Below are 25,655 nucleotides of genomic sequence, written 5' to 3'. Positions count from 1 at the left end.
TGTTAAGGAATAAAAGCTAATAAATTAGACAGTGAATGTGAACTTTATTGATTACTCCAGGAATTTTTATTATAAAGCGAGGCAAACTGATGGGATAGCAACTCAAGGGGTTAAAGAACCTGCTGCTTCGTGTGTGTGTGTGTGTGTGTGTGTGTGTGTGTGTGTGTGTGTGTGCAACAGGAGCTATTCCAGCACGTTAATTTGCTGACATCGAAGCTGCAAGAGAAAAAGCTGACGATGTAAACCGGGAGCAAAACCTCCAAGATGGGCTCGAAGCCCCACATACCCATTTTACGGTTATGGGGACTCCGCAGCGCAAACTGGCTTAAGTTTTCTGACAGGTTTACAAGAGATGACTGAAACACCCCTGCACGCAACAGCTGGGTCTCTTAGATTCGGGCTGCCTCAGTTCCAACTCTAACCGTACCCCCTCGACTGCGGCTTGGCATCAGCGAGGCACTAAGTCCGCCTGCGAAGGCCGTCTGAGGGTCTACACGAGGTCCCCCTCCGCCGCGATGCTAACTGCGCTTCCCTCACAGGACGCCTCGCCGCCACCCGGACCCTGAGGCCGCGCGCGGAGAAGCGGCCCTTCTAGAACACAGCGCTCAGGGCGTAGGAGCCCGGCCCACCTGGGCCCGTGCTGGCGCCACACTGTTCCTCTAGAAGGAACCGTTGGCCATAGCAGAATCAGAAACGCCAGACGCGGCAACGAGGAGCGGTCACCAACGCATCCGGCCCTCAGAAACTCCAGCGGCTCGCCAGGTGACTCCGCGACTGCTCCGAGGCCGCCATTCGCCGGCTGCGCCTGCGCCGTCGCTCCGCTGGGTGGGGAGGAAGATCTCGTGAGAAGTGGGAGTTCTCGCGAGAACTGCATTCAAAAAGCCCTGGCGCTTCCCCGGCGCTTGCAGGGCAATGGGGCGCGGGCTTTCTAGATAGGGTAGGTGGGGTAGGGTAGCGAATCGGGACCCTAGATCGCTCCGGCCCCGCCTCGGACGACCGCAGCCCGAGCAGACAGTGACGAGAGAGGTAAGGGCAGGGGCCTGGTGGAGGTGGGTGTGGAGGGGTGCGGTGCACTGGATCAGGCCCTAAGGACACCTGGGGTCCGCGTGTCCGCCATGCCCGGAGCCTGCCTTCTTTTAACCCGGTTCCCAGCAGGTGTCTGTCTTGTGTAGGGCCGGAGAACCAGGGCCGTGGCCCCCGAGTAACGGCCGGCGGATCGGCCCTGGCCACAACCGGAACCACTGGCCGCTGCCACAGCCCGAAGTGAGCGTTGCTAACTGCACACTGGATCTCAAATATAATTTTTTTGAATGACTATGGACCTTATAACGATTACGTGTAGAAGTGATTCTTTGCATCGGGCCAAATAAACTATTTAAAATTGCACTTTTTTTTTTAATGTGGTTCCTAGAGAATTTAAAATCGCATATGTAGTTCGGATGACGTGTGTGTTGGACAGCACCGGGTCAGGTTCTGTCTTCATTGCTTTCCGTCTTCGGCCAGATTTGATCTTTCTCTCATTAGCTCTTTTTCTACATGGTGTTACTGTCCTTGTTTTTTGTAGAGGACACAACACCATATCTGTGACTGGTGGAGGTTGGCTAAGAATCTGGGGCAGGTTGGTCCCCACCCAGAGCTTCTGATATATATGTTAAAGATGTATTTATTTTTATTACAAAGTCAGTTATACAGAGAGGAGAAGAGATAGAGAGGAAGATCTTCTGTCCGATGATTCACGCCCCAAGTGACCGCAACGGCCGATACTATGCCGTTCCGGAGCCAGGAACCAGGAATTTCCTCCAGGTCTCCCACAGGGGTGCAGGATCCCAAAGCATTGGGCCATCCTCGACTGCTTTCCCAGGAAACAAGCAGGGAACTAGATGGGAAATGGAGCTGCCAGGATTAGAACCAGCACCCATATGTGATCCTGGCGCCTGCAAGGCGAGGACTTTAGCTGTTAGGCCATGCTGCTGGGCTCCTATATATGTTTTTTTTAAGATTTTTTTTATTATTCTTATTGGAAAGGTAGATTTACAGAGAGGAAAATCTTCCGTCCGTTAGTTCACTCCCCAAGTGGCTGCAATGGCTGGAGCTGAGCCAATTTGAAGCCAGGAACCAGGAGCCTCTTCCTGGTCTCCCACGCAGGTGCAGGGTCCCAAGGCTTTGGCCTGTCCTCGTCTGCTTTTCCAGGCCACAGGCAGGGAGCTGAATGGGAAGCAGGACAGCTGGGACTAGAACCAGCACTCATATGGGATCCTGACACTTGCAAGGCGAGGACTTTGGTCTCTAAGCTACCCCACCAGGCCCGAGCTCTTGTGTTGAAAGACAGGGTGGAAAACAGAGCCCCAGGCTTCCACTTGGCATCCCACTTACTAGCTACCCAGGGGCTGATGGCCATTTTACGTCCACTTTGTGAGCTGCATTAAGATTGCGCTTACCGGATGGGGCTGGGTGTTTGGGCTGACATTAAAGATATCCAGGTGTGGTGGCACCTCAGGCTAGGCTGTCTGTTTCTAAGTTCTGGCTGCTCCACTTCCCATCCTGTTCTCTCCTGATACTCCCGGGAAACAGCAGGTACTTAAGTTCCTGCCACCTACCTGGGGGACAGCATGGGGTTGTTGGTCTAGTCCCTGCTGTTGTCCTTTGTGGGCAGGGAAGAGGTGAATCAATGGACATGGACTGAGTATCAGTCTTTCTGTCTCATTCTCCTGCCTTCCACACTCCCTATGCCTGTACTTCTGCCTTTCAAATGTGTGTGTGTGTGTGTGTGTGTGTGTGCGTGCATGCTTGTGAAGACTTTTGTGCGCCAATGTCCGCATTGGAATGCCTCAACTCCCACTCCTGATTCCAGCTTACTGCTCATGCAGCAGACCCTAAGAGGTATCCAGTAGTGGCTCCAGTAACAGTGTCCCTTCCGCCTAGACCTGGACCGAGTTCCTTGCTACATGCTTCAGCCCTGACTATTGTGGGCACTTAGGAGGTGAGCCAGCAGATGGAAGCTCTGTCTCAAAGAATTAAAACAGAGGAAAATGCTCTTGCACATACATGAAGTTGGCAACTTCAGAGGACTGGATCAGATCACACATGCAAAATGCCAGTCGTACGATTTGGCACACAATGGCTCTAGGTGTTGGCCATGGCTGTCTGTGTGGACTGATGACTGATACGTTAACACTCATTCACTTGTCAGTTGTCTTCCTTAGGGAAATCTTTCTTGTCCCTGCTTCCTCCTCTCTTGCCCCACACTCCACCCCAAATACACACATGAGGACAGCACCCCCCCTTTTTTTTTTAATGTGCCCAGAGCTTATACTTCTTGTACTTAGCACACTTGTAACATTTTAGGTCAGTTATTTGATTGAAAACCTATGTATCAATAAACTGTAAGACTCAATAAGTCTACTGTCCACAAGTTTAACTAACCATTGTATCTTCAGCACCAGCACTGTGTGTTCACATAAGAGAAATGCCAGCAAGTCATTTGAATGAATCAGAGCGAGTGTCTTGGATTTTTTTGTGTATTTCTAGTGGAGATGCATTAAGAATTCTGTCTTCTCTCTAGTAAAGGCAGAAGACAATATAAACTTAGGCTCTTCGAGAGAGTTAAGTGAAGTAATGTGTTTGAAGCACTAGGTGTGGCAAATGGTAAATCCTGAACAAATCTTTAAGTTATTTCCAATGTTGTAATTCACTGATTGGCTCTATCCTATCTTTGAAAAGTTGTTTGATTTTAGAACAGTAACTGCCTGCCCTTTATAAATTGGACACCTTTTATTCTTCTTGATCCCTGGGCTTCTTCTCATGTTTGTTCTCAATGAAGGACCTTATTTTCCACTTCACTCATAAAATAAAGCAATTAGAAGAGATTTACCCAGATTCCCACAACTGCATCTGCCTGTCCTTCAGCATCTGTTGTCATATACTTTTCTTTCCCTTACTTTAATATTATTATTTTTAAAGATTTAGTTGTGTGTATGTGTTTCTGTTTATTTGCAAGGCAGATTTACAGAGAGAAGGAGAAACAGAGAGATCTTCCATCCCCTGGTTCACTCCCCAGATGACCACAACAGCCAGCACTGAGCTAATCCAAGGAGTCAAGAGCTACCTCTGCGTCTCCCACGTGGGTACCCTGGCCCAAACATGTCAGCCTCTACTGCCTTCCCAGATCACAAGAAGTGGAGCTGGGATTAGAACTGGTGCCCACATGAAATGCCAGTGCTAGCAGGTAGAGGATTAGCCTGTACTGCAATAGCCTTTATGTTTTCAAGATTCAGTTATTTATCAGAAAGCACTTGGAGCCACACAGACAGAGAGATCTTTATCTCTGGTTTGTTCTGGTTTGTTCTGGTTTGCTCTGGTTTGTTCTGGTTTGTTTCTGTAAGGTGGGGTTGAAGCCAGGAGACAGGAACTCCATCCAGATCTTCCGCATGGGTGCAGGGTCCCAAGTGGTGGGCCATTATCTGCTGCCTTCCCAGGTGCATCTTCAGGGAACTGGGTGGGAAGCAGAGTAGTAGGAACTGGAACCAGCACTCTGATACAGGATTGGCTGAAAGGATGAAACAGCGGAGCTCCTGTTGAACACTGGTCTCTGCATTAGACATCATCGTCTTTATTCAGGGACATCATTGTAAGCAAATCTTATCTCTTGGACTTACCCATAGCACACAAGCATACGGTTTTTTTGGTTTATTTTTGTTTGCTTGTTTGTTTTTATTAAAGAACAAATCCTTGCCCCTACTTCCCATTCTATCTGCTCTCCATGCATGCCAGCAAGAGTGTTCTTGTCAGAGTTTTTGTTTTTCATTTGGTTTTTGCTATTTGTCTCCCACCATTCTCCCGCAAACCCATCCTCCCCATCTCTCCAGCAGAACTTCTCCCATAAATTCAAAGCCAGTGGCCAGTTCTCATTTCTTATTTGACTTGGCAGCAGCCTCTGGCATAATTGATTACCCTCACACACTTAATACAATTTGCTTGCTAGCTTCCAGAATAAAAACATGTTCTTGCCGTTTCTTTACCACCCTGGACACTCCAAGAGTGTTCTTTTCCTGGCTCCTTGCCTGCCTTTGAACAGATTTCAGTTGTGGGTCTTGAATGTCTTGAATTGTGATCGTGCCCTAATGATAACACTGCTAGTCGTTATATTTCTGTTTCTAATCCGAACCCCTGTCCCACTCATATCCAGTTTTATGTTCAAAATATGAATTCCTGGGTGGTGGTGGTAGTGTTTTTCCAAAACTTCCTTTACATTAGTGTGTGAGCTGCGGGCAGCTATATTCTGTAGGTTGTTCAGGCCAGAAGCCTCAAAGGCATTGTTGCTTGCTTTTTACACAGCCTACACTCTCTGGATCAGAAAAAGTCATATGCAGAATCTGGTCATTGCTCACTGTCTCATCTGTTACCACTGTATCCTGAACCACATCTCACATCGTTGCCCTGCTTCCAGCTGGGCCCCCATCTTAACGGCTCAACAGAGCAACAAAGATGATCCTTTTGAGTCGCATCAGCTCCTCTCCTCCACACTTTGGAATGACCCTATTTTATCCCAAGAGGAAGCTAAATTTCTCACACTGGGCTGATCACTCATTTGCACGCATTTTCGCTCCACACTATGACCTGAACTGTATCTGCGTCACACCTTGTACTTTCTTGCTTAGGGGCTTCACTTTGGCCTAGAACTTGCTAAATAGCTACGTCGCTAAAAACGTTGTTTGTTCTGTCATCCTCTGACTCCCTAGTTATACCTCTCATCTCTCATTCCAAGCTCTCTCCTTTCTCTTCCACTTTTGTTTATATTTCCACTATCTGTTGTAGTTATTATACTATAATAACCATTTCCCAGTATTACTGTGGGATTGCTTCTCAGGCTCCTGTAGTTACTAAATTTCACAAATGTTCCATCTATTATGGAAAATTGTCGCCATCCGCAGCGATGGACTTGGTGCACGGAGCCAATAATAACACACGTGGACCCTGACTGATGGTCAAAGTCGAAGTTTATTAGTGACCTCAGACTTTATACACTGAGGGTCATATGAGATAAGGGAGGAAGTATTGAGCTCATCAACAAAACCCAGTAACAGTCTCTATGCTTTTGTTTGGAACTCCTTTTGTCTTGTGTATTCCACCAAGTGTTCTCACACACACACTATCCATTCAACTGTTCTTATACAAATGATAGTTAACCAGGTATACAAAAGGTAGCCATTCGGTTGTTCTCATGCAAATATTATCCAATCAGCTGTAATCCTGTGCTCTCTGACGCTGTAGGGTCACAATGTCCTCCTACAGAAAATGGCATAGCGGTGTATAAAAGTTATGCTCATAGTCACTTGTTCACTTCCCAAATGTCTGCAGTGGTCAGGCTGGGCCAGGGCTGGAACTAAGATTCAGGAATTCCGTACAGGTGTCCCAAGTAAGTGTCCGGGATCTATCTACTGGAGCTAACATCAGTGTCTCCCAGCTATCACCATTGTCATCCAGGAAGCTAGAATTGAAACATCATTTCAGGTCCTTCCTCTATATGGGGCATGGTTTAACCCATTTTGCCAAATGCCCATCCTCTCTTACATACATTAAATCATCTCTAAATTGTTTGTCTTACTTAGTATAATGTGAGTGACCTCTGAAAGTTATTAGGTTGTATTGTCAAGGGAATAATGATAGGAAATAAAACCTGTACGTTTTCAGTACAGTAGCATTTTATTTCTCTTTCTGGATAGCTTGTATCTGCAGTTGGTTGGATATGCGGGTGCAGAAGCCTCAGGGAGGGTAGACTGTACTTACTGTTCATTTTCATAAAAGTGAATTTCATGAAGGAGGAAGAGGTTTGGTTTGGTTTGGTCCGTTTTGTCTAATGAGTCTCAAATGAGCAGCATGATGCCTCGCACCTAAGACATTCAAGAAACCCTTGAATGCCTGCGAGCCTGAGTGCACTGATTGGAGACAGGAGAAAACACCTGAGCAAGGTTGGAGGTCTTTCCAGGTAAAGCAGAGCTTGAATTTCACTTCACAGACCGGGGCCTAAGAGGCAAGAACGACGTGTGAGCATGAGATAGAGTGGAATATATTTTATAATGTTTTTTAAAGTCATTGGTTGAACATCTAGAATAAAAGCCATGCACGTTAGTTGCTCCAAACTTGGTTTCTATTCTGTGTACTCACGCATACTACTGAGTCTGTTTGCAGGAAAGCAAAATGACTAAATTCACGAAGCTAACACTGTTGAGAAAAATGTTCTCTCTCTGAGTTACCTTATGAACTTTATTTAAGATAACCTGTTGTTGTTTTTAGAATATTATTCATTTATGTTGGTAAGGCAGTTTACATAAAGGAGAGACAGAGAAAAAGATCCTTTGTCCACTGGTCTACTTCCCAAGTATTTGCAGTGGTCAGAGCTGAACTGATATGAAGCCAGGAGCCAAGAATTTCTTCCAGGACTCCTATGCAATACAGGTTCCCAAGGCTTTGGGCCATCCTGTACTGCTTTCCCTGGCTATAAGCAAGGAGCTGGGATGTGAACCGACACCCATATAGGATCCAAGTGGATATAAGGCAAGAATTTAGCCATTAGGCTATCATGTAGGGCCTATTTGTTTTTAAGTAGCAGTCAAGCTACTTATAAAACATCTTCTTTCTTCCTTCCTTTCTTTTTTTTTTTTTTTAAATTTACTTTTATTGGTAAGTCAGATATGCAGAGAGGAGAGACAGAGAGAAAGATGTTCTGTCTGTTGATTCACTCCCCAACCGGCTATAACAACTGAAACAGAGCCAATCCAAAGCCAGGAGCCTGGAGCCTCTTCTGAGTCTCCCATGCAGGTGCAGGGTCCCAAGGCTTTGGGCCGTCCTCCACTGCCTTCCCAGGCCACAAGCAGGGAGCTGGATGGGAAGTAGGGCCACCGGGAATAGAACCCGCACCCATATGGGATCCTAGCGCCTGCAAGACGAGGACTTTAGCTGCTAGGCTACCACACCGGGCCCTAAAACATCTTAGTTCTTTCATTGTTCTCTCTTGACTTTGGTGACATGAGTGGTGATACTGTTTTGAGACCAAACCCTGCTTTGGCATTTAAGGAAGCTTGGCATACAACTGAAAATTTCCTGGTAGTGAATTTCTTAGAGGCAAGATTAAATGTATTCTTATCCTTGTGTTTTGATCTCAAGTCAAGTAATAAATTACAGGGAATTCTACCTCGTAAACATGAATACAAGTTTGAACACCTACGATTCAGGAAAAAAAATCTTAATGCAGTGCTTTAAGATGGCAGTAGTACCGAATACGTCTGTTTCTTCTTGATTAACATTGTTGTGTGGAGTTTTCTTGTTTAAGCTTAAGTAGTTTATTTTCCTCTACAGTAGGTGCAAAACAGTAAAGCATGGAGGAAGAGGTAATTGCAGATCTTCGAAGCAAGCTCAAAGAGGCCGAAAGTGAACGACTGAAAGCTGCACAGTATGGTTTGCAACTGTTGGAGAGCCAAAATGAACTGCAGAATCAGTTGGATAAATGTCGTAATGAAATGATGACTATGACCGAGGTAGGACTCCAGATGTGCCGTTGGCAAGGGTGTGCTTTGCTACTGAAGATTTGTCTGTGCACTGTCCTACCTGGAACTGGACTCGTGACCCAGGACCACCTGAAGCAGATGGCACAAGGTCAATGGTAGCCTAACAATGGGTTACAATGTGTCACCTCATTTCTCCTATTGTGTAGATACTATGTCATTTCACATCCCAAGAAAAAGGTGGTAGAGTGGAATACAGTAAGATGGTGAATGTGAGAGAGATATACGAACAGGCAGACAACATTTCCCTAACTTAATATTCCAACATATTATATAATTACCTGTTTTATCATTAGGTATTGTCTTTAATCTGTTGCTGGGCCCATTTTGTAAATTCAACTGTCACAAGTATATGTATATGAGTAGGATTTACTGCTGTCTGCACTTTTAGGCATTCACAGGAGATCTTGAGAGAGAGATATGATGCAGATTATGCTCCATACCCTGCTGGAGCTCGGGCACAGTCTGATTTATTAAACAGTTGCTTCGTCTGTTAGATTTTGTACAAAGGAATGTTAGGATCTAGGCGTGTGCTGCTACTTTAAACACCAGCATAGACATCGCTTTCATGCTAAGGCTTCAGAAACTACAGGTTGGGAAAATGGGAATCCCCATTCTCTTCTGGACCAATATCTTTACTAAGTTAAGCTTGAGTGTTTTGACGCAACTATTGTCTCTAAATATAATTTAGGAATTTGTTAAGACTGAGAAACTAAAGTTATTCCAAATTTAACGTGTGACTGGTACTTGGAGAACAGAGAATATGCCAGACAGGAATGAGACAGCTGAAGCTGAGAACTGGTTTTGGGTAATAGCTTTCAGTAATTATTTTGGTGTCATTTGTTTTCAGAATTATGAACAAGAAAAATACACACTTCAGAGAGAAGTTGAGCTCAAGAGTCGAATGTTAGAAAGTTTGGGTTGTGAATGTGAAGCTATTAAACAGCAACAAAAAATGCAGCTGGAGAAATTAGAAGAACAACTCAGCAGAAGCCGTACACAGGAAGTGAATGAACTGAAGGATAAGGTCTGGATTCTTTGTGTTTCAGAGAATAGTATACTGTGTTCCCACAGCCATCTATGAACATTAGCTGAAGTGCCAGGCATGCAAAATAATATGGAAAGGGCTCCGTCATCCCACTGCTGGGAGTAGTAACCCAGGACAACTCAAGTTGACCTGAGGAGCTTGCACAGTAAATATTCTGTTTCCTGCACGTGGCTATTTCATTTTGGTAGCTGGTGTTTATGATGGAGTTTTAGGTTTGTGCACAGCATCCTGACTTTTAGTATGCAGTGCGTATTTCAGCTCATGGCACACATTTGTTCCACAGGACACATTCGTCATTTCTTATAAATTCATGTACATTAGAATGTATTTTTTCTAATTGATTGAAGATAAACTATTACAAAAAATCAAGTTCTCACAACAACTCTGAAGAGAGGCATCATTTTCATCTCCATATCACAGAAGAGAAAGCCAGTGTTTACAGATTAAGTAAACCAGTGACTACTTAATCTAATGGCACATTGTCCTGACTGACCACGTTTCACAGTTACACGCTCAGTGACAGCTGCTCAGTTATTGCTTAGTCTCTGTTGGCACCCCTCTCCCCAGTGCCTTCGGATTACTTCAAGATTTCACGGCTTAGGTCGTGACTATCCTGTGTAGTGTCCATATTCTTATTCTTCCAGAACCCTGTCTACCCACCTTTTGTCCTGTTTTCTCATAAGTCTCTTTGTTACTTTTCAGTTTTTTGGGTAGTATCTTCTGCGACTTTTTTCCTATGTCCGTATGTGCTACCCAGACTGTTACTTAATTCTTCGCTAAATGAATTCTTTTAAAACGCTTTCTCCCTTTAGTTAATGACATCAGTGAAATTATGTATTTTTGGTGGTTGAGCTTCCCCTCATCTGTAGTGAAACGAACAGAAGTATCGTAACATTGCCCTTGTGTAGCTACCCTGCATGCCACTGGACAGAGTGGCACAGCATGTCAGGCCACGCTAAGTTGAGACATACACGATTGGTGACTGTCGATTCCTTTTGTTTGTTCCCTGGATGTTATTTTCATCTAGCATTTAATTACCTAAACAAACAAACAAAAAGAGTATTTCAAGGAAAACTCAGGGACATAGGGCTAGGCCATATAGCGAGCAAAGTTTAAATCAGTCAAATCTTTCTGACCTCACCGAAGTTCTCAAATCACGTATTTGATATCTTTCCTTCCCTTCTTAGCCTTGGCCAAATACGAAACCCTGAGTCTTCCCAAAGACTCAGTTGGGTCGGTCAGTGACATTTCTCAGGGCAAAGGGGAAAAAAAAGGCTTTTTGAATTATACAGTTGTTATGTTTTGTGTGTGTGTGTGTGTGGTTATTATTATTATTATTATTATTATTGCTTTAGTTAGAAAAACTGAAAACAGAATTAGATGAAGCAAGGCTTAGCGAAAAGCAGCTGAAACACAAAGTCGATCACCAGAAGGAACTCCTGTCTTGTAAATCAGAAGAAATCCGGGTCATGTCTGAACGTGTACAGGAAAGCATGTCTTCAGAGATGCTGGCTCTTCAGATGGAGCTGACGGAAATGGAAAGTGCGAAGGTAAGCTTTAGGATATGGATTCTGTTTGGGGCCCTTTGTTGTTTTCATTTTTTTTTTGCATGTTTTTGCAATAATTCTTAGAAGATAGTTGAAAAGCCAAACTATTTTCTGAACTGTCTGGCCACAGAATGTTTTGTATAGCTTTTAGGTGAATTACTTCATTCATAGTACAGCGTAGGGTCTATCCTTGGGTTAATGAAACTTCCTGGAAACTTCAGAGACATTTAGTCTGACCCTAGTTTGTGTCATATAAAGCAGATTAAAATATGTTGGTGCAGTGGCAGCTCACATGGATGTGAATGTGGATTTTACAATGTTTGACTAGTTCTTTAGTCAACGTAATGATCACTGATAAACTGAGCAACTGTTAAATTGAAGGTTATTTAAAGATTTTTTTTCTTTTTCCCTTTCTGATGAGTAGACTGCCCTCGAAGAAGAAGCGAATGAGCTCCGGTACCGGGAAGAACAGCTACAACGCCTTACTGCTAATCTAATGCGGCAGGTGGACCGGCTGAAAGAAGAAAAGGAAGAGCGAGAGAAAGAAGCGGTTTCTTACTATAATGCCTTAGAGGTATTCTGACTGCGGTGACGCAGTCTCCAATTTTTAAGTTGTTTTCTTGCTCACCTAGTCTTGGCTAAATTGTTTCTCTTAAACCTAGAAAGCTCGTGTAGACAACCAAGATCTTCAGGTACAACTGAGCCAGGCTCTGCAGCAAGCCTTGGATCCCAACAGTAAAGGCAACTCCCTATTTGCAGAGGTACTTGTATGTGTTTCACAGATTAAATGGACTGCATGGCGTGTTGTTGCGTCCGGCCTGACTCCCTGTGTCACTGTCTTCTAGGTGGAAGATCGAAGGGCAGCCATGGAGCGTCAGTTGATCAGCATGAAAGTCAAGTACCAGTCACTAAAGAAGCAGAATGTGTTTAATAGAGAACAGATGCAGAGAATGAAGGTACAGAATTCTCATCTCAGTGCTTCATTAAACCTGTTGTGTTTTAGCGTTACATCACAGGTATGTTCACTGTCCTGCAGTGATGGACTTGGTGCACGGAGCAGGTAATAACACACATGGACTACCGACTGATGGTCAATAGCCAAAGTTTATTAGTGGCATCAGGCTTTTATAGACTGAGGGCCACATAGGCTAAGGGAGGAGGTATTGAGGAGCTTACATAATTCCCATAAGTCTGTCTATGGAACCCATCAATTGTTTTCACACCCTTGTCTGAAAATATTTCTCTTTCTTTTGTATATCCAATCAGTTGTTCCCATTAAATGAAATTCAGTCAGTTGTTCTCATACAAATGATATCCACAATCAACTGTCCTACTACATATGTTAAAGAAGCTATCATTTTCTTCAAAAAGTGTACTTAACGATCACGTAGAGCCACATGTCTTGGTAAAGAAACTTAGTATATTTAAGTTGATTGAAACTTCCTTCCACATTTTGTAAAGGGCGACTCTTAGAATGAAGATTTAGTAGTAGAATGTTTAGCAGCTACTGATTGTTTTAATGCTTCCTCAGTAGCCATGCCAGGGAGATACACATCATTCTTTATGGGATGGGGTAGTTTTTATTTCTAGCTCTTCACCGTCCTCTCATGAAGGTTTGTTGTAGACTAAAATTTGGGGTTTTTTTTTGAGGTCCCTTTTCCTTGCTGTACTAAAGTCAACTATAAGGGTGCTTAAAATTGTCTGAAAATCTTTATATAGTGCTTGGCACATGAGTGAGTACTTAACACACAATAACTGTAGGCTTTATTTCTAAAGATCTCCAGACTCTGCTGCTTGGCTTACTCAGACTCCCTTATCTGGAAATGATTTCTGCATCAAGTTCCACAGATTTGCTCTTTGCTAGCTGGTTTTTTTGCGTTATTATTTTAAGATTTGTTTATTTGAAAGACAGGCATGGAGAGACAGATCTTTCATTTGCTGATTCACTCTTCAAATGGTCACAACAGCCAGAACTGGGCAGATACGAAGCCAGAGCTTCCTGAGGTGTCCTATGTGGGTACAGGGTTCAAACACTCAGACCATCTTCCACTGTATTCATAGGCCAGCAGCACAGAGCTGCAATGGAAGCGGAGCAGATTGAGGTTGAATCAGTGGCCATGTGGGTTATCAGATGGCCTTATCCACCACAGTACAACATAACACACCAACCCCTGCTATTTGTTATTGGGATTTTTTTATATGTGCGTTTTTTGTTTGTTCATTTTTGCATTACTTGTTAGGCTGCTGCTCTTAACCTTCCAGTATTCCATAAAGCCCCATATGATCATCAGAAACTAACAGCATTCTTTCTTAATCTTCCCGGGTTAAAGGTGTCTAGCCTCCATCTTGAAGCAGGAACAAAGAGAATATTCTTTCACGTGTCAACAACTTTCCTTATACTTATAACTGTACCTGTAACTTTGTAACTTCGTTTACTTTTCTCAAAACTTTGTTGAAACTAATGGACACTTTTCAAAACCACAGCAATTTCCAACAGCAGCTTTGGAGGCTAAATTTCTCCCTGATGTAGCTGAAATTGTAACTAGAGTCTTAAAAAATGAAGACTTAGTATCCTGAAGATTTCCTGGATATCTTTGAGTTGCCTTTTCCCTGAGTGATCCATCTCTTGCATTTGTGAAATTCCTCCCACTTAATGAAAGTTAATGAAGCTTTTGAGAAAGCCTGCCAGGCTCTTAGGAGTATCCACGAGCCAGTGACTCAGAAGTGCGAAGCACAGGCCAGGCCTGCTTAGCAGTTAAGTGACATGCTTCCAGACCACAGCCATGCCATTGTATGTTTCACAAATCTAAAAATATGCTAATCATTTATAAGTAATCAAAATAAGTGCTCAAAAGTGGGACGAGTATTTGGCACAGCAGTAAAGATGTCCCTTGGGATTCCTGCATCCCATTCTCAGGTGGGTCTGAGTGCTGGCTTCATTTCTGATTCTGCTTTGAAACACAGCAGCTGATAGCTGAGTTTCTGGGTCCCTGCCACTCATGTGGGAAATTGATGAATTCTGCGCTCCTGCATTGGATCTGTCCCAATCTCAGCTGTCACCAACCTTTGGAAAGTGAACCAGCAGATAGAAAAACTTCTCTCTGTCTCAGTCTTTCAGATAAAATGAAAATTGCAAAATATTTAATCAGAAATTCCTCTAACAGAGTACTGCTTATATATATTTTCAAATCATTAGGCGAGAAATAACTAATTAGTTTCATTTCTAAAACAGGTTTAAAGTGATACAGTTCAAAATGTGAATTGGGTAAAATATGTGGTTATCAGAATCTTCCTCTAATTTTTTCTGGGGGGATTTTTTGTTTGTAGTTACAGATTGCCACATTGCTACAGATGAAAGGCTCTCAAGCTGAATTTGAGCAGCAGGAACGATTGTTTGCCATGTTGGAGCAGAAGAATGGTGAAATAAAACACCTTTTAGGTGAAATTAGGAGTCTGGAGAAGTTTAAGGTATATGTGTACATTGAAAAAACACAACAGAATTTTAATTTGAATATCATTACTTTTAACTGAAACAGTCTTTCTTGTCATATAATTAACTTTCCCTTGCAGTAGAGATTGACCCCATATATCAGTGTAGCCTCTTTGATACTTTGATGTTTTATCCTATATATTAGAATGCATCACATTATTTACTCTCGTATTCAAATTAGCCTCATAGGAACACTTACGAATTTTCTAACCCATGCTTTTTTGAGTACTTCCTCACTGTCCGGCTCATTAAGGTATTCCAGTCCTGGAATTAACACTGCTCCAAGGAGCACTGGTTTCTTTTCATGGAGATTGATATTTAGCTGTACTTACTGCTGTTGCAGTGCCATCGCCTACAGAGCCCATCAGCAGACACAGCTGAGTGCTTGTGCTGTGTGTGTGTGTGTGTGTGTGTGTGTGTGTGTGTGTGTGTGTGTGTGTGTGTCTGGAGTGCATGCATACATATATAGGTGTGTATACACATGCTAAAACTTTGTTGTTAATTCGAATTTGGCTCTGACATCGCAGTTTTTATTTCTAACAGTAAGAAGCATGACTATCACCGTCTCGTATTTGCTTATTTTCTCAATCACAGAATGAGCGTCATGTTGAAACAATCTGCTAAGCCGAGTTCAGGATTCATTGCAGTTCTTTCTGATTTTGCCTTGGGGTACATAGTCAGAATACTGCGTTCCAAAGTTCCTTGAGCCACCTGGGCTCGTTTTCCTTCTCCCTTGTGTTTCAGTGTGTCATTCATGGGAAACACAAGTAGGCCTCTATTTCTATCCCATCTCATTTTCCTCCTTCTGTCCTTATTGGACTTATTTATTTACTTCGGTATGCAAAATACTGGCCTGGCTTTAAAAATCAGAGTTATGAAAAGCATTTTCCTGTTCCCAGGTCCTGCCCAGTACCTAACTTAGTATTGTTACCTTGCTTCTACCCCCTGCTCCATTTTCATACTCCAAAAACTAGCCAGTTTCATCCATTTCCAACTGATTCATTTTGCTGCTTTTTGTAAAACTGAGGAGCTCATTTTATATCTATATGTATATATGTTTTACGTCTTGTTTTCTTTTTGAACAAAAAGTAGTCTTTTGCACTCCCCACAGCTTTTTATTTTGTTTACAGAGTATCCTACAAATCATTTCGGTTTGTTGAGATCTCCCTCGTTCTGATTTACATCCTTAAAGGATTGCATTGTGTGGACATATTGTGGTTTTTCTTTTTTTTATTCACCAGTTTCCTGTGTCTGTGCATTAACATCTTGCATTCCAAACTGTGTTGCAAAGCACGTCTTGAAGACACATGTGTTTCCTTACTGTGGTCACTGTAGGTTCCAGGTGGAGTTGTGCAGCAGGATTGCTGGGCCAAAAGTAAATGCCAGAGTAGTGTGAGTAGGTGTCCTCCAGCTCCTGCCCGTAGTGTACAGCAGTGTGCATTCCCACGTGCAGTGTGTCAGGACCTGTGTCTAATCCACATGCAGTGTGTCAGAGGACCTGTGTCTCTAGTCCACGTGCAGAGTGTCAGGACCTGTGTCTAATCTACGTGCAGTGTGTCAGGACCTGTGTCTAATCCACGTGCAGTGTGTCAGAGGACCTGTGTCTCTAGTCCATGTGCAGAGTGTCAGGACCTGTGTCTCTAGTCCACGTGCAGTGTGTCAGGACCTGTGTCTAATCCACGTGCAGTGTGTCAGAGGACCTGTGTCTCTAGTCCATGTGCAGAGTGTCAGGACCTGTGTCTAATCCACGTGCAGTGTGTCAGGACCTGTGTCTAATCCACATGCAGCATGTCAGAGGACCTGTGTCTCTAGTCCACGTGCAGTGTGTTAGGACCTGTGTCTCTAGTCCACGTGCAGTGTGTTAGGACCTGTGTCTAGTCCACATGCAGTGTGTCAGAGGACCTGTGTCTCTAGTCCATGTGCAGAGTGTCACGACCTGTGTCTCTAGTCCACGTGCAGTGTGTCAGGACCTGTGTCTAATCCACGTGCAGTGTGTCAGGACCTGTGTCTAATCCACGTGCAGTGTGTCAGGACCTGTGTCTCTAGTCCACGTGCAGAGTGTCAGGACCTGTGTCTAATCCACATGCAGTGTGTCAGGACCTGTGTCTAATCCACGTGCAGTGTGTTAGGACCTGTGTCTCTAGTCCACATGCAGTGTGTCAGAGGACCTGTGTCTAATCCACATGCAGTGTGTCAGGACCTGTGTCTCTAGTCCACGTGCAGTGTGTTAGGACCTGTGTCTCTAGTCCACGTGCAGTGTGTCAGGACCTGTGTCTAATCCACATGCAGTATGTCAGAGGACCTGTGTCTCTAGTCCACGTGCAGTGTGTCAGGACCTGTGTCTCTAGTCCACGTGCAGTGTGTCAGGACCTGTGTCTCTAGTCCATGTGCAGAGTGTCAGGACCTGTGTCTCTAGTCCACGTGCAGTGTGTCAGGACCTGTGTCTCTAGTCCACGTGCAGTGTGTCAGGACCTGTGTCTCTAGTCCACGTGCAGAGTGTCAGGACCTGTGTCTCTAGTCCATGTGCAGAGTGTCAGGACCTGTGTCTCTAGTCCACGTGCAGTGTGTCAGGACCTGTGTCTAATCCACATGCAGTATGTCAGAGGACCTGTGTCTCTAGTCCACGTGCAGTGTGTTAGGACCTGTGTCTCTAGTCCACATGCAGTGTGTCAGAGGACCTGTGTCTCTAGTCCACGTGCAGAGTGTCAGGACCTGTGTCTCTAGTCCACGTGCAGTGTGTCAGGACCTGTGTCTCTAGTCCACGTGCAGTGTGTCAGGACCTGTGTCTCTAGTCCACGTGCAGTGTGTCAGGACCTGTGTCTCTAGTCCACGTGCAGTGTGTCAGGACCTGTGTCTCTAGTCCACGTGCAGAGTGTCAGGACCTGTGTCTCTAATCCACGTGCAGTGTGTCAGGACCTGTGTCTCTAGGCTCACAAGTGGAATACCATCTTTTTCATTTTTTGCCAGTCGGATAGATGAGAAAAGCAACCTGAGTATAGTTTTCATCCGCTTTCTTCTGATTAAATCAGAATAAAAAAAAAATTCAGAGTGAACATGTTCTTATCAGTACATATTTTAAGGGCTTATTTGCATGTGTGTCAGTTTAATAGAAACTGTTTTTATATTCTACTGGGACTTGTGTGGTTTGGCTTTTAAAATTTACAGTTCTAATCTCCATTGAACTTTATTATTGTGTATGGTCTGAAGTAGAAATCTAATTTTTTTTTTCATTTTTTCCCAAATAACTAGCCAGTTATACCAACACCACTGATTAAGAACTCAGCTGAGCTACCAGTGCTTTGAGCCCAGTGTGTGTTCTGTTTCCACACATATTTTGAATCTCTTTCTAGGTTTGTTCATTCTGATGATTCAGTCTGTCTGTTCATCACTACCCCATTATTTTCACTATAAAGATTTTGCAGTATGTTTTGTCTGGTAGACCTTAGCTTGTCTTTTTTGGTATCTTCCTGGAAATTCTTCTGTTTTTTTTTTTTCCTTGTGAACACTGTCTAACACAAAAAAGAATCTTGCTAGCACTTTTATTTGAATTGCATTTGGTTTAAAAATGTTTAAGGGAACATTGATCTCTTCTCAATAACCTTTTAATGAACTTAAGTTTCTGAATTAAAGATTTTTGCAAATATTGATTACCTCTTAGACATTTTAAATCACAGCATTCACAGATCATAAAAATTTTAATTTATGTAGCTTTACTTTCTGTCATTTATAAGAACTGTTGAAAACCCTGCAGTTTTGGTTGCATCTTCAGTACATCTGCTGGCAGGTATCTGTGTTCCATTAGTGAGCTCAGCAATATACTTTTTCAAAATCTAACTTTAAACCAAGGAGTTTTCTGTCTGTCATCTCTGGAATTGTTTATGAGTTTTTAAGCAGACTTCATTTTTTTTTCCTTCTAGAAAAATATTATATAGAATTCCCATTAGAATCTCAGCAGAGTAGACATAAAACCAACTTTCAGGATCTCTTCCACTTTTCTGGTTTTTTCATTTTATGGCTTGGTTGTGAAGTTGAGAATGGAGCATTTAGGTCTGCCATTCTGTCAGCTGGAAAGGGAAGCATAGGATCTGGGCATGGCGAGAAGCACAGGCTTCAGGGTCAGGCCTGGATTCAGAGTCTTCTCTGTGTAAGAATGCTGATTCACATGCACACTTGAGACTGTAACTGACTTAAATGGTTGCTTAGCCTAGTTGCCTGCCCAATCTGTGTTTTTAATAGGTGGTGGCAAATGTTCTTAATAAATGTATGCTAACTTAATATTGTTCAAGTAACAAGGATTTCTGCTTTTTTTAGAACTTATATGAAAGTATGGAATCCAAGGCTGCAGTTAACAATGTTGTTGTGGAAGATAACACCTATTATACGGAGTTACTTCAGCTAAAGCTTGATAACTTAAAGTGAGTGTCTGCGTGGGTGGATGAACTACTGCCTGCCATAGCTAGTGTCACTCACTACACATTTTTGTTTTGAAATGATCAAAAGAAAATTCCAGAAGGGAAAAGCGATAAAAATATCTTTGCATAATACATGACTTTTACACAAGAATTAATTCTTACTGATCATTGCATAAAAAACTTTTGCTAAATGCAATGTTTTTTCTTTGTATTTTTATTTTCTTCATGTTTTTTTTTTGATTGAGAAGTAAACTGAACTTTAATATAGAGAATGGTCTTAGTAATGCAGTTTTTTTTTCAAGAATAAATGTCACATTTAAAATTTAAAGGAATTTAATTTCTGCATGAATAAATTTGGAAAAGAATTTAGTATTTCTTTATGATTACAAATTCTAGAAAAGTATATTCTTAACTGGGTTGAAATAATATATATTGAAACTGTATTCCACAATCTGTATTTATTTTATGTAATTTTAATATCTTTGGTTTTCATTTTTTATTATTGTAGCAAAGAAAATGAAAGCACCAAAGGTGAATTGTCCATACAGCGAATGAAAGCACTATTTGAGAGCCAACGGGCCCTGGATATTGAACGAAAGCTTTTTGCAAATGAAAGGTGCCTCCAGGTTTCAGAAAGTGAAAATATGAAGCTTAGAGCTAAAGTCGATGAGTTAAAACTGAAGTATGAACCCGAAGGTATGGAGGCTCATCTATTTTTAATCTTTTAAATCATGAGCAAGACCAAAATTTTTTTTTTGCCTTTTTCTTTCTTATTAGAGCTTTATGCAAATCCCATTATGAACTGATCTGTGGTTAATGTGTCTACAGTTAGGAAAGCACATTTTTTACTGCAAAATATAAAGGAAGATCCAAAGAGTACTGGGTATTGAGAAATTTGTTTCCTTTTTGGAGTTGGAAATTCAGACTCTCTCATAGAAACAGAACCCTTGAGGCTTCCCCACTTAAGACTTAGCACTTTGAATCAAACCAGAGAATTTCATTTTACTAACGCCACCCAACAGTTAGGACTACTTGCAGAAAAACCTAAAATAATGTGGACCTCAGTGTTCCTCCCTCCCCCTGGTGGCAGTCTGGAGGAAGCGTTCCAGGGCTCACTGAGCTCTCTGCAGTGTCGGGGTTCAGGCTGCCTGTGTGCCCATGATTCGCTCCCACTCCACTGAGCAGAGTGTACTCGTGTGAGTGTACTCACTTGTCCCAGGAAAGCCTGAGAGATGCAGTCCTGATTCTCAGAGACCATGTTCCCATTAAATGTCGGGGATCCTATTATTAAGGTGGAACAGTAGGACGCATACTAGGGAGCTTAATAGCAAGTTAAGGCTATTTATTTTTAAATTCTCTTTAAAGATTTATTTATGTTTATTTTAAAAGTAGATTTACAAAGAGGAAAGAGAGATCTTCCATTCACTGGTTCACTCCACAAGTGACTGCAATGGCTAGAGCTGAGCTGAAGCAAAGCCAGGAACCAGGAGCTTTCTGCTGGTCTTCCATATGGGTGCAGGGTCCCAAGGACTTGGGGCATTCTCCTCTGCTTTCCCAGGCCACGAGCAGAGGGCTGGATGAGAAGTGGGGCAGATGGGAAACACACCAGCATCCATATGGGTTGCTGGTACTAGCAGGCAGATTAGCCTATCGAGCCACAACACTGCTCCCCATCTCTCCTGAGATTTTTATTTAAATTTTGGAAGAGACCATTTATTTGCGTGTTCATTCTTAGAGTCAAATATATTGCATTTCCATGGGAAAGTTCATAGCTTTTAAAAAATGTATGAGCTTTAAAAAAAATAGTTAATGGAGTTCATAAAAGAACAAATAAAAGGTTTTTAAAATGTAAGGATACATTTTTAAGTAGGGATACAGAGGGATTTTAAAAGAATGAATTAAAAAGCTTGATACGGGATGGCCTGTGGCACAGCAGGTTCAGGCAGCACCTGAGACAGCAGCAGCCCCACACAAGTGCCAGTCTAAGTCCTGATTGTTCCACTTCTGATCCAGCTCACCACCAATGAAGCTGGGAAAGCAGAAGAAACTGGCCACCCCACAAATCCCTGTGGGAGACATGGCGGGGGGATCTTTCTGACTCCTGACTTTAGCCTGGCGCAGCCCTGACTATTGCAGTCATTTCTGGGAAGAACCAGTGGATGGATGCTATGTCTCCTTCTCCGTCTCTCTGTAACTCTGCCTTTTAAATAAATAAATATGTATGGATGTAAAACTAGTTCTGCTTTCTTATGTTGATGACTTTATTATTTTCAGTCATTGAGTGGGCTTTGTTTTTTCTAATGCTTTTTGGTCTCAGAGAAAATTGATGTGCCTGTCCTCAAGAAGCGACGGGAGGTACTACCTGTGGGTGTGCCCGCCCCTGGTGATGCCTGTGCCAGCAGCACTGGCAGGGAGGAAGCCTGTGGATTACCCCCTCAGAAGGAGGAGACGCAGTGCCTGCCCAGCACTTTGGAAGATAACACCTTGAGGTTGGAAAAGCCAGCTGTTACACACACAGCATTAGTCACACTCTCTCCTCACAAAAACCCACTCGTGGAGACGCAGCCACAGAAGGTGAAGAAGTGTGTGAAACTTGTCGGCGTGCCAGCTGAGCCCGAAGTCTCGGATGAAAGAAAGGAGAACAGCCCCGGCTCTCCCAGGTCAGTATCCTCTTTCCTTCCAGGCTGCCAGCAGACCTGTCCAACCCTCCTCTCTCGCTGCACGCACTATGCTGTCTGCTTCTTCATCTGTCTCCTTAGTATTGTGTGCAGTGTAATTCCACGGTTTCATCTGCCCGCCTTCAGGTTTTTAAGAAAGACTAAAATGATTGTAAAGGGAAAAGACTCCTGAATAAGGGAAATTTTTTTTTTCAAAAAATTTTTATGCTTTTCTGTTTCATAAAACAGAAATGATCACAGTCTTAAGCACATCTGAATGTGCTTGTCAGTTTCACTAAGTGTACACAGTGTTGTCAATTTCAGTAAGTGCACTGTTGCTTTTCTCCTGATTTCAAATGTAGCCACAAAAGAAAAATTGGCCTTCCTTCCCACAGGGCTTTCCAAAAGTAAGACCTTTCAACTTTCCAGAAAACTTAGGTGAAATTGTTGATGACTTTTGAAGTTGTTTATTGTAAGCCTTCAAGAATCGGTTTTGATACCTGTTTTAACATATTTTTAAAACAAAAACATAATATGTAAGAAGTGTCCAGTTTTAGCGTAATTGAGTTTGTGGCTTAAAGAGCAAGTGCCAGGCATGTGTGTCTGCAGGAATTAAACTACCCAAGGCCTTGTCCTTTCAAAAAAAAAAATGACAATAATAAAGGTCAGAAGGTAAGAGGAAAGTGACTAGAAGGGAAAGGTAGGTGACAGTGCCGCAGCTGGGGTTCTAGGCATCCACGGCAGGACCAATGGTGGAGTCCAGCAGAAGTGGATGAGGAAGATGGAGAAGGTTAACGCAAGAATGAAGCAGTTTGCATGCGATGGGTGAATAGATACATTTAAATATCCTTGGAAGTTTTAAATGGAAGCATATTGATATGACAGTACTTAACTTGGCTTGTGTCCTATGGAATCAGAGTGTGTAGACAATGAAGTTTGACTAACTGATGTGCGTTCGGGCTGAAATGGTTAGAAATAAGTCTCCTTACATAAAAGACTTGCTTGTTTGCTTTGTCTGGTTTCTCTTCGGTGTTCAACAGTGCAAGCACTTCAGCCATGCTAACTGCTCGTATAGGAAGAGTAGATTGTTACTCCTTTCCTGGAGCTTGTAGTTAGTGTCCTAACCTAAAGTCATGCCAAAGAAAAGCTTGATGTTCTAAAGGGAAAGTCACCTCAGGTGGATGGTATGTGATGCCTACACTTGTTGCGCTTAGTTATGGACTGCGATTTACTGGATAAGTGTGCTTGCTTAGGGACTGTTTCCAGCATCGAGCAATGCATACTGTGCTATCTGTGTTGTCTCCACTTCTTTCCAATCTTTTTTCTTTGACTTAGTAAAAAAAAAAAAAAATCACTTGTACAAATATATGTAGCTAATTGCATGACTCAAATGGCATGTTGGAAATTTTTTTGTCTTCCTATTTAAACAAAAACAAATAAAATACCACAAAACATTTGTTTTTGTGTGTATGTGTGGATCCATCTGCTAACCTGAGGTGTTGCCACCCTCTTGTTTTCTGCATGCTTCACTGAAACACACAACACAAAAATAATTGTGCAAATAAATGTGGGTTTTACTGGGAACTTTACTGTTGCATGCTTTGTAAATTTAATCGACTCTTGCTATAAAGAATGCTTATGTGCCTTTTAAATTCTCTCTTCACTGTTTATTTTTTTCCTTAATTATTCTGCCAGTTGAAGCACAATTTGAGGGGTGTGTGTGTGTGTGTGTGTATGTATGTGTGTTTTAATGAGAGAAACAAGCATCTATTCATGCAACCCTGGATTTTGTTGTTTGATTTTCTGCTTAGCCTTTTGCCTACCAGGGCAACATTAAAATACTGCTCTACCATTGTCATTTTTGCGTCAGGTATGCCTGTCATGATAGGAACCATTTTACATTTTTCTTCTGTTTAGTCCTGACATGATTTTATTTTTATAAGCCTTTCAGATATCCTTTTGACATTTACAGTAGTAAAAGTAAGCATCTTAAAAAGTTATTTAGAGAGTCATGACTGGCTGTTTTAATGATATTGAAGTCATCTGTTAGTTTTTCCCCCTTGTGTATGTAAAAGAAAAAAATATATATCACCATAGGAGGCCCATTGTACTACAGGGTTTGTTTAATTTTTCGTAACCACATTTGAATTCAGAGTGAATGCTTTAATGCCTGTAGGTTAGCTGCTGAATCAAGGCTGCAAACAGAAGTTAAAGAAGGGAAAGACACTACAAGCAAATTGGAAAAGAAATCGTGTAAGAAATCCCACCCTATTCTTTACGTGTCCTCCAAATCTACTCCAGAAACCCAGTGCCCTCAGCAGTAAAGACTTGTCCATAATGGGAGCAAGGGCCTTGCCCAGGGTGGCTGTGGTTAAGGTGGGATTGAATTGCCTTTATCCCAAGGGTGCCACCTGCTGGCTTACACCCACCTAGCCAGCCATAGGCCAGGGCCAGGCGTTTTCATGCTTCTTTGTCTGAGTGTTTCAAATTGGGCTGAAATGACACCAGGTAGAGATTTTGTGCATCACAGTAAACCATTAACTGAAGGAAAATGTTAGAATTAGTATAAATCTATTTGTTTCATCTTAACCTACCTTGAGAGCCATATGTCTCAATTGAGAACACTGAAATTGTTAAATATTCTTCTGTACTTTTATATCAATGTAGTTTTTACTGCTGTAAAAATGGGAAATTAAAAAATATATATATGTATATATAGTTACTGGATTTTGTCAGTCTTTAAAGCACCTATACTCATCTTTGTATTCATATATATAATTTATATTTTGTGACAGAAGCCTATGATGCAAGTAGTTTTGAAATTTGAAATAAAATTGCAGTGTTTTCTCCCCTCGTATCTCCTTAATCTATCTGGATAACAGAATAGGGAATAAAGGGGGAAGACAAAAGAAACTCATAAGGGAATAGGGGGAAGAGAAAAGAAACTCCTGAAATTCTTAAGTCCCTGATATATATAATTATATATATATATATACTTATAATTATATATAAGTATATATATGTATGTTTCATAAAGATATATTCTAAAATTTTCAAATAAATATTTTTAAATTTAAATTATCAGAGACTGGTCTACAACTTCATTTCATACGTATTCTTTAGGTTGGTGAATTAGAGTTCTTGAGAAAAACAGAATCAATAGTAAGTGTGTATAAACACACACGTCTAGGTACACGGAGAGAAACGTGTTCTAGGAAATGGTTAGCAGGATTATGAGGCACATCTAAATCTACAAGATAGGCTGACAGCTTGGAGACCCTGAGAGAAGACCAGACAGCAGACCAACCACAGAGGTCATCTACTGCAGAATCCTCTCCTGCTCGGAGAAGGTCAACCTTGTTCCATCCAGGACTTCAGCTGATTAGATGAGGGGCATCCACATTAGGCAGAGTGATCTGCTCTACTCAAAGTCCGCTGATAAAGTGGTAACATCATCTTGCAAGACAGCTTCACAGAAGCATCCAAAGTAACATTGGATCACATATCCAGGCAGTTGATGCCAAATGGGCCATCACAATGGGCATCTTCTATAATAAATAAGTCCACGTAAATATACTGGGGATCGGGAAATTGGCTCTCACATGTACATACATCAAATAACAAACTTAGAGATAGCCCAGGATATGACTGAAAGCCACCTAGGTTTAAAGCCCCAAAGCATCAGCATTACACCCAGCCCATCACCAAATGGTTCTATAATCCAACTCAAGCTGCTTGCACTCTTTCGGGCCTTCATCTTCCTATCTTGGGAAATACCACCAATGACTCAATCTCTCATAAGCTGGGTGTCAGAAAAAGCACAAACTATCAAAGAAAAGAAGTAACTGGATTTCATCAAAACTATAAACTTTTGCATCTTGAAAGACACTATAGCATTGTAATTATTATTTATGAGGCTAATAAGATACTTCACTAGACT

At 42.2% G+C, this 25,655-nt stretch overlaps 1 protein-coding gene and 2 long non-coding RNA genes across 3 annotated transcripts in view; 1 reads left to right on the top strand and 2 right to left on the bottom strand.

Annotated features, from left to right (window-relative positions):
• Positions 1-25,655, bottom strand: part of LOC121158436 — a 52,669-nt gene that overhangs the window by 10,119 nt on the left and 16,895 nt on the right. The gene's annotated exons all lie outside the window — the stretch shown is intronic.
• On the top strand, positions 932-24,663 carry SPDL1 (spindle apparatus coiled-coil protein 1). The gene is made up of 12 exons (XM_040982764.1): positions 932-1,026; positions 8,356-8,534; positions 9,412-9,588; positions 10,965-11,159; positions 11,581-11,730; positions 11,819-11,917; positions 12,002-12,112; positions 14,484-14,624; positions 18,958-19,061; positions 19,567-19,754; positions 21,376-21,718; positions 23,892-24,663. Exons 2-12 carry the CDS (start codon positions 8,376-8,378, stop codon positions 24,037-24,039), a joined length of 1,815 nt encoding a protein of 604 aa, XP_040838698.1. The 5' UTR covers positions 932-1,026; positions 8,356-8,375; the 3' UTR covers positions 24,040-24,663.
• Positions 15,184-16,379, bottom strand: LOC121158311. The gene is made up of 2 exons (XR_005884179.1): positions 16,211-16,379; positions 15,184-16,110 (listed from the first exon to the last, which is right to left on the bottom strand). It is a non-coding gene; the product is annotated as an uncharacterized LOC121158311 (long non-coding RNA).

Source organism: Ochotona curzoniae, unplaced genomic scaffold (assembly GCF_017591425.1).
Source record: "Ochotona curzoniae isolate NIBS_2020 unplaced genomic scaffold, NIBS_Ocur_1.0 contig_1, whole genome shotgun sequence".
NCBI lineage: Eukaryota > Metazoa > Chordata > Mammalia > Lagomorpha > Ochotonidae > Ochotona > Ochotona curzoniae.
This window is presented reverse-complemented; position numbering and strand designations above follow the sequence as displayed.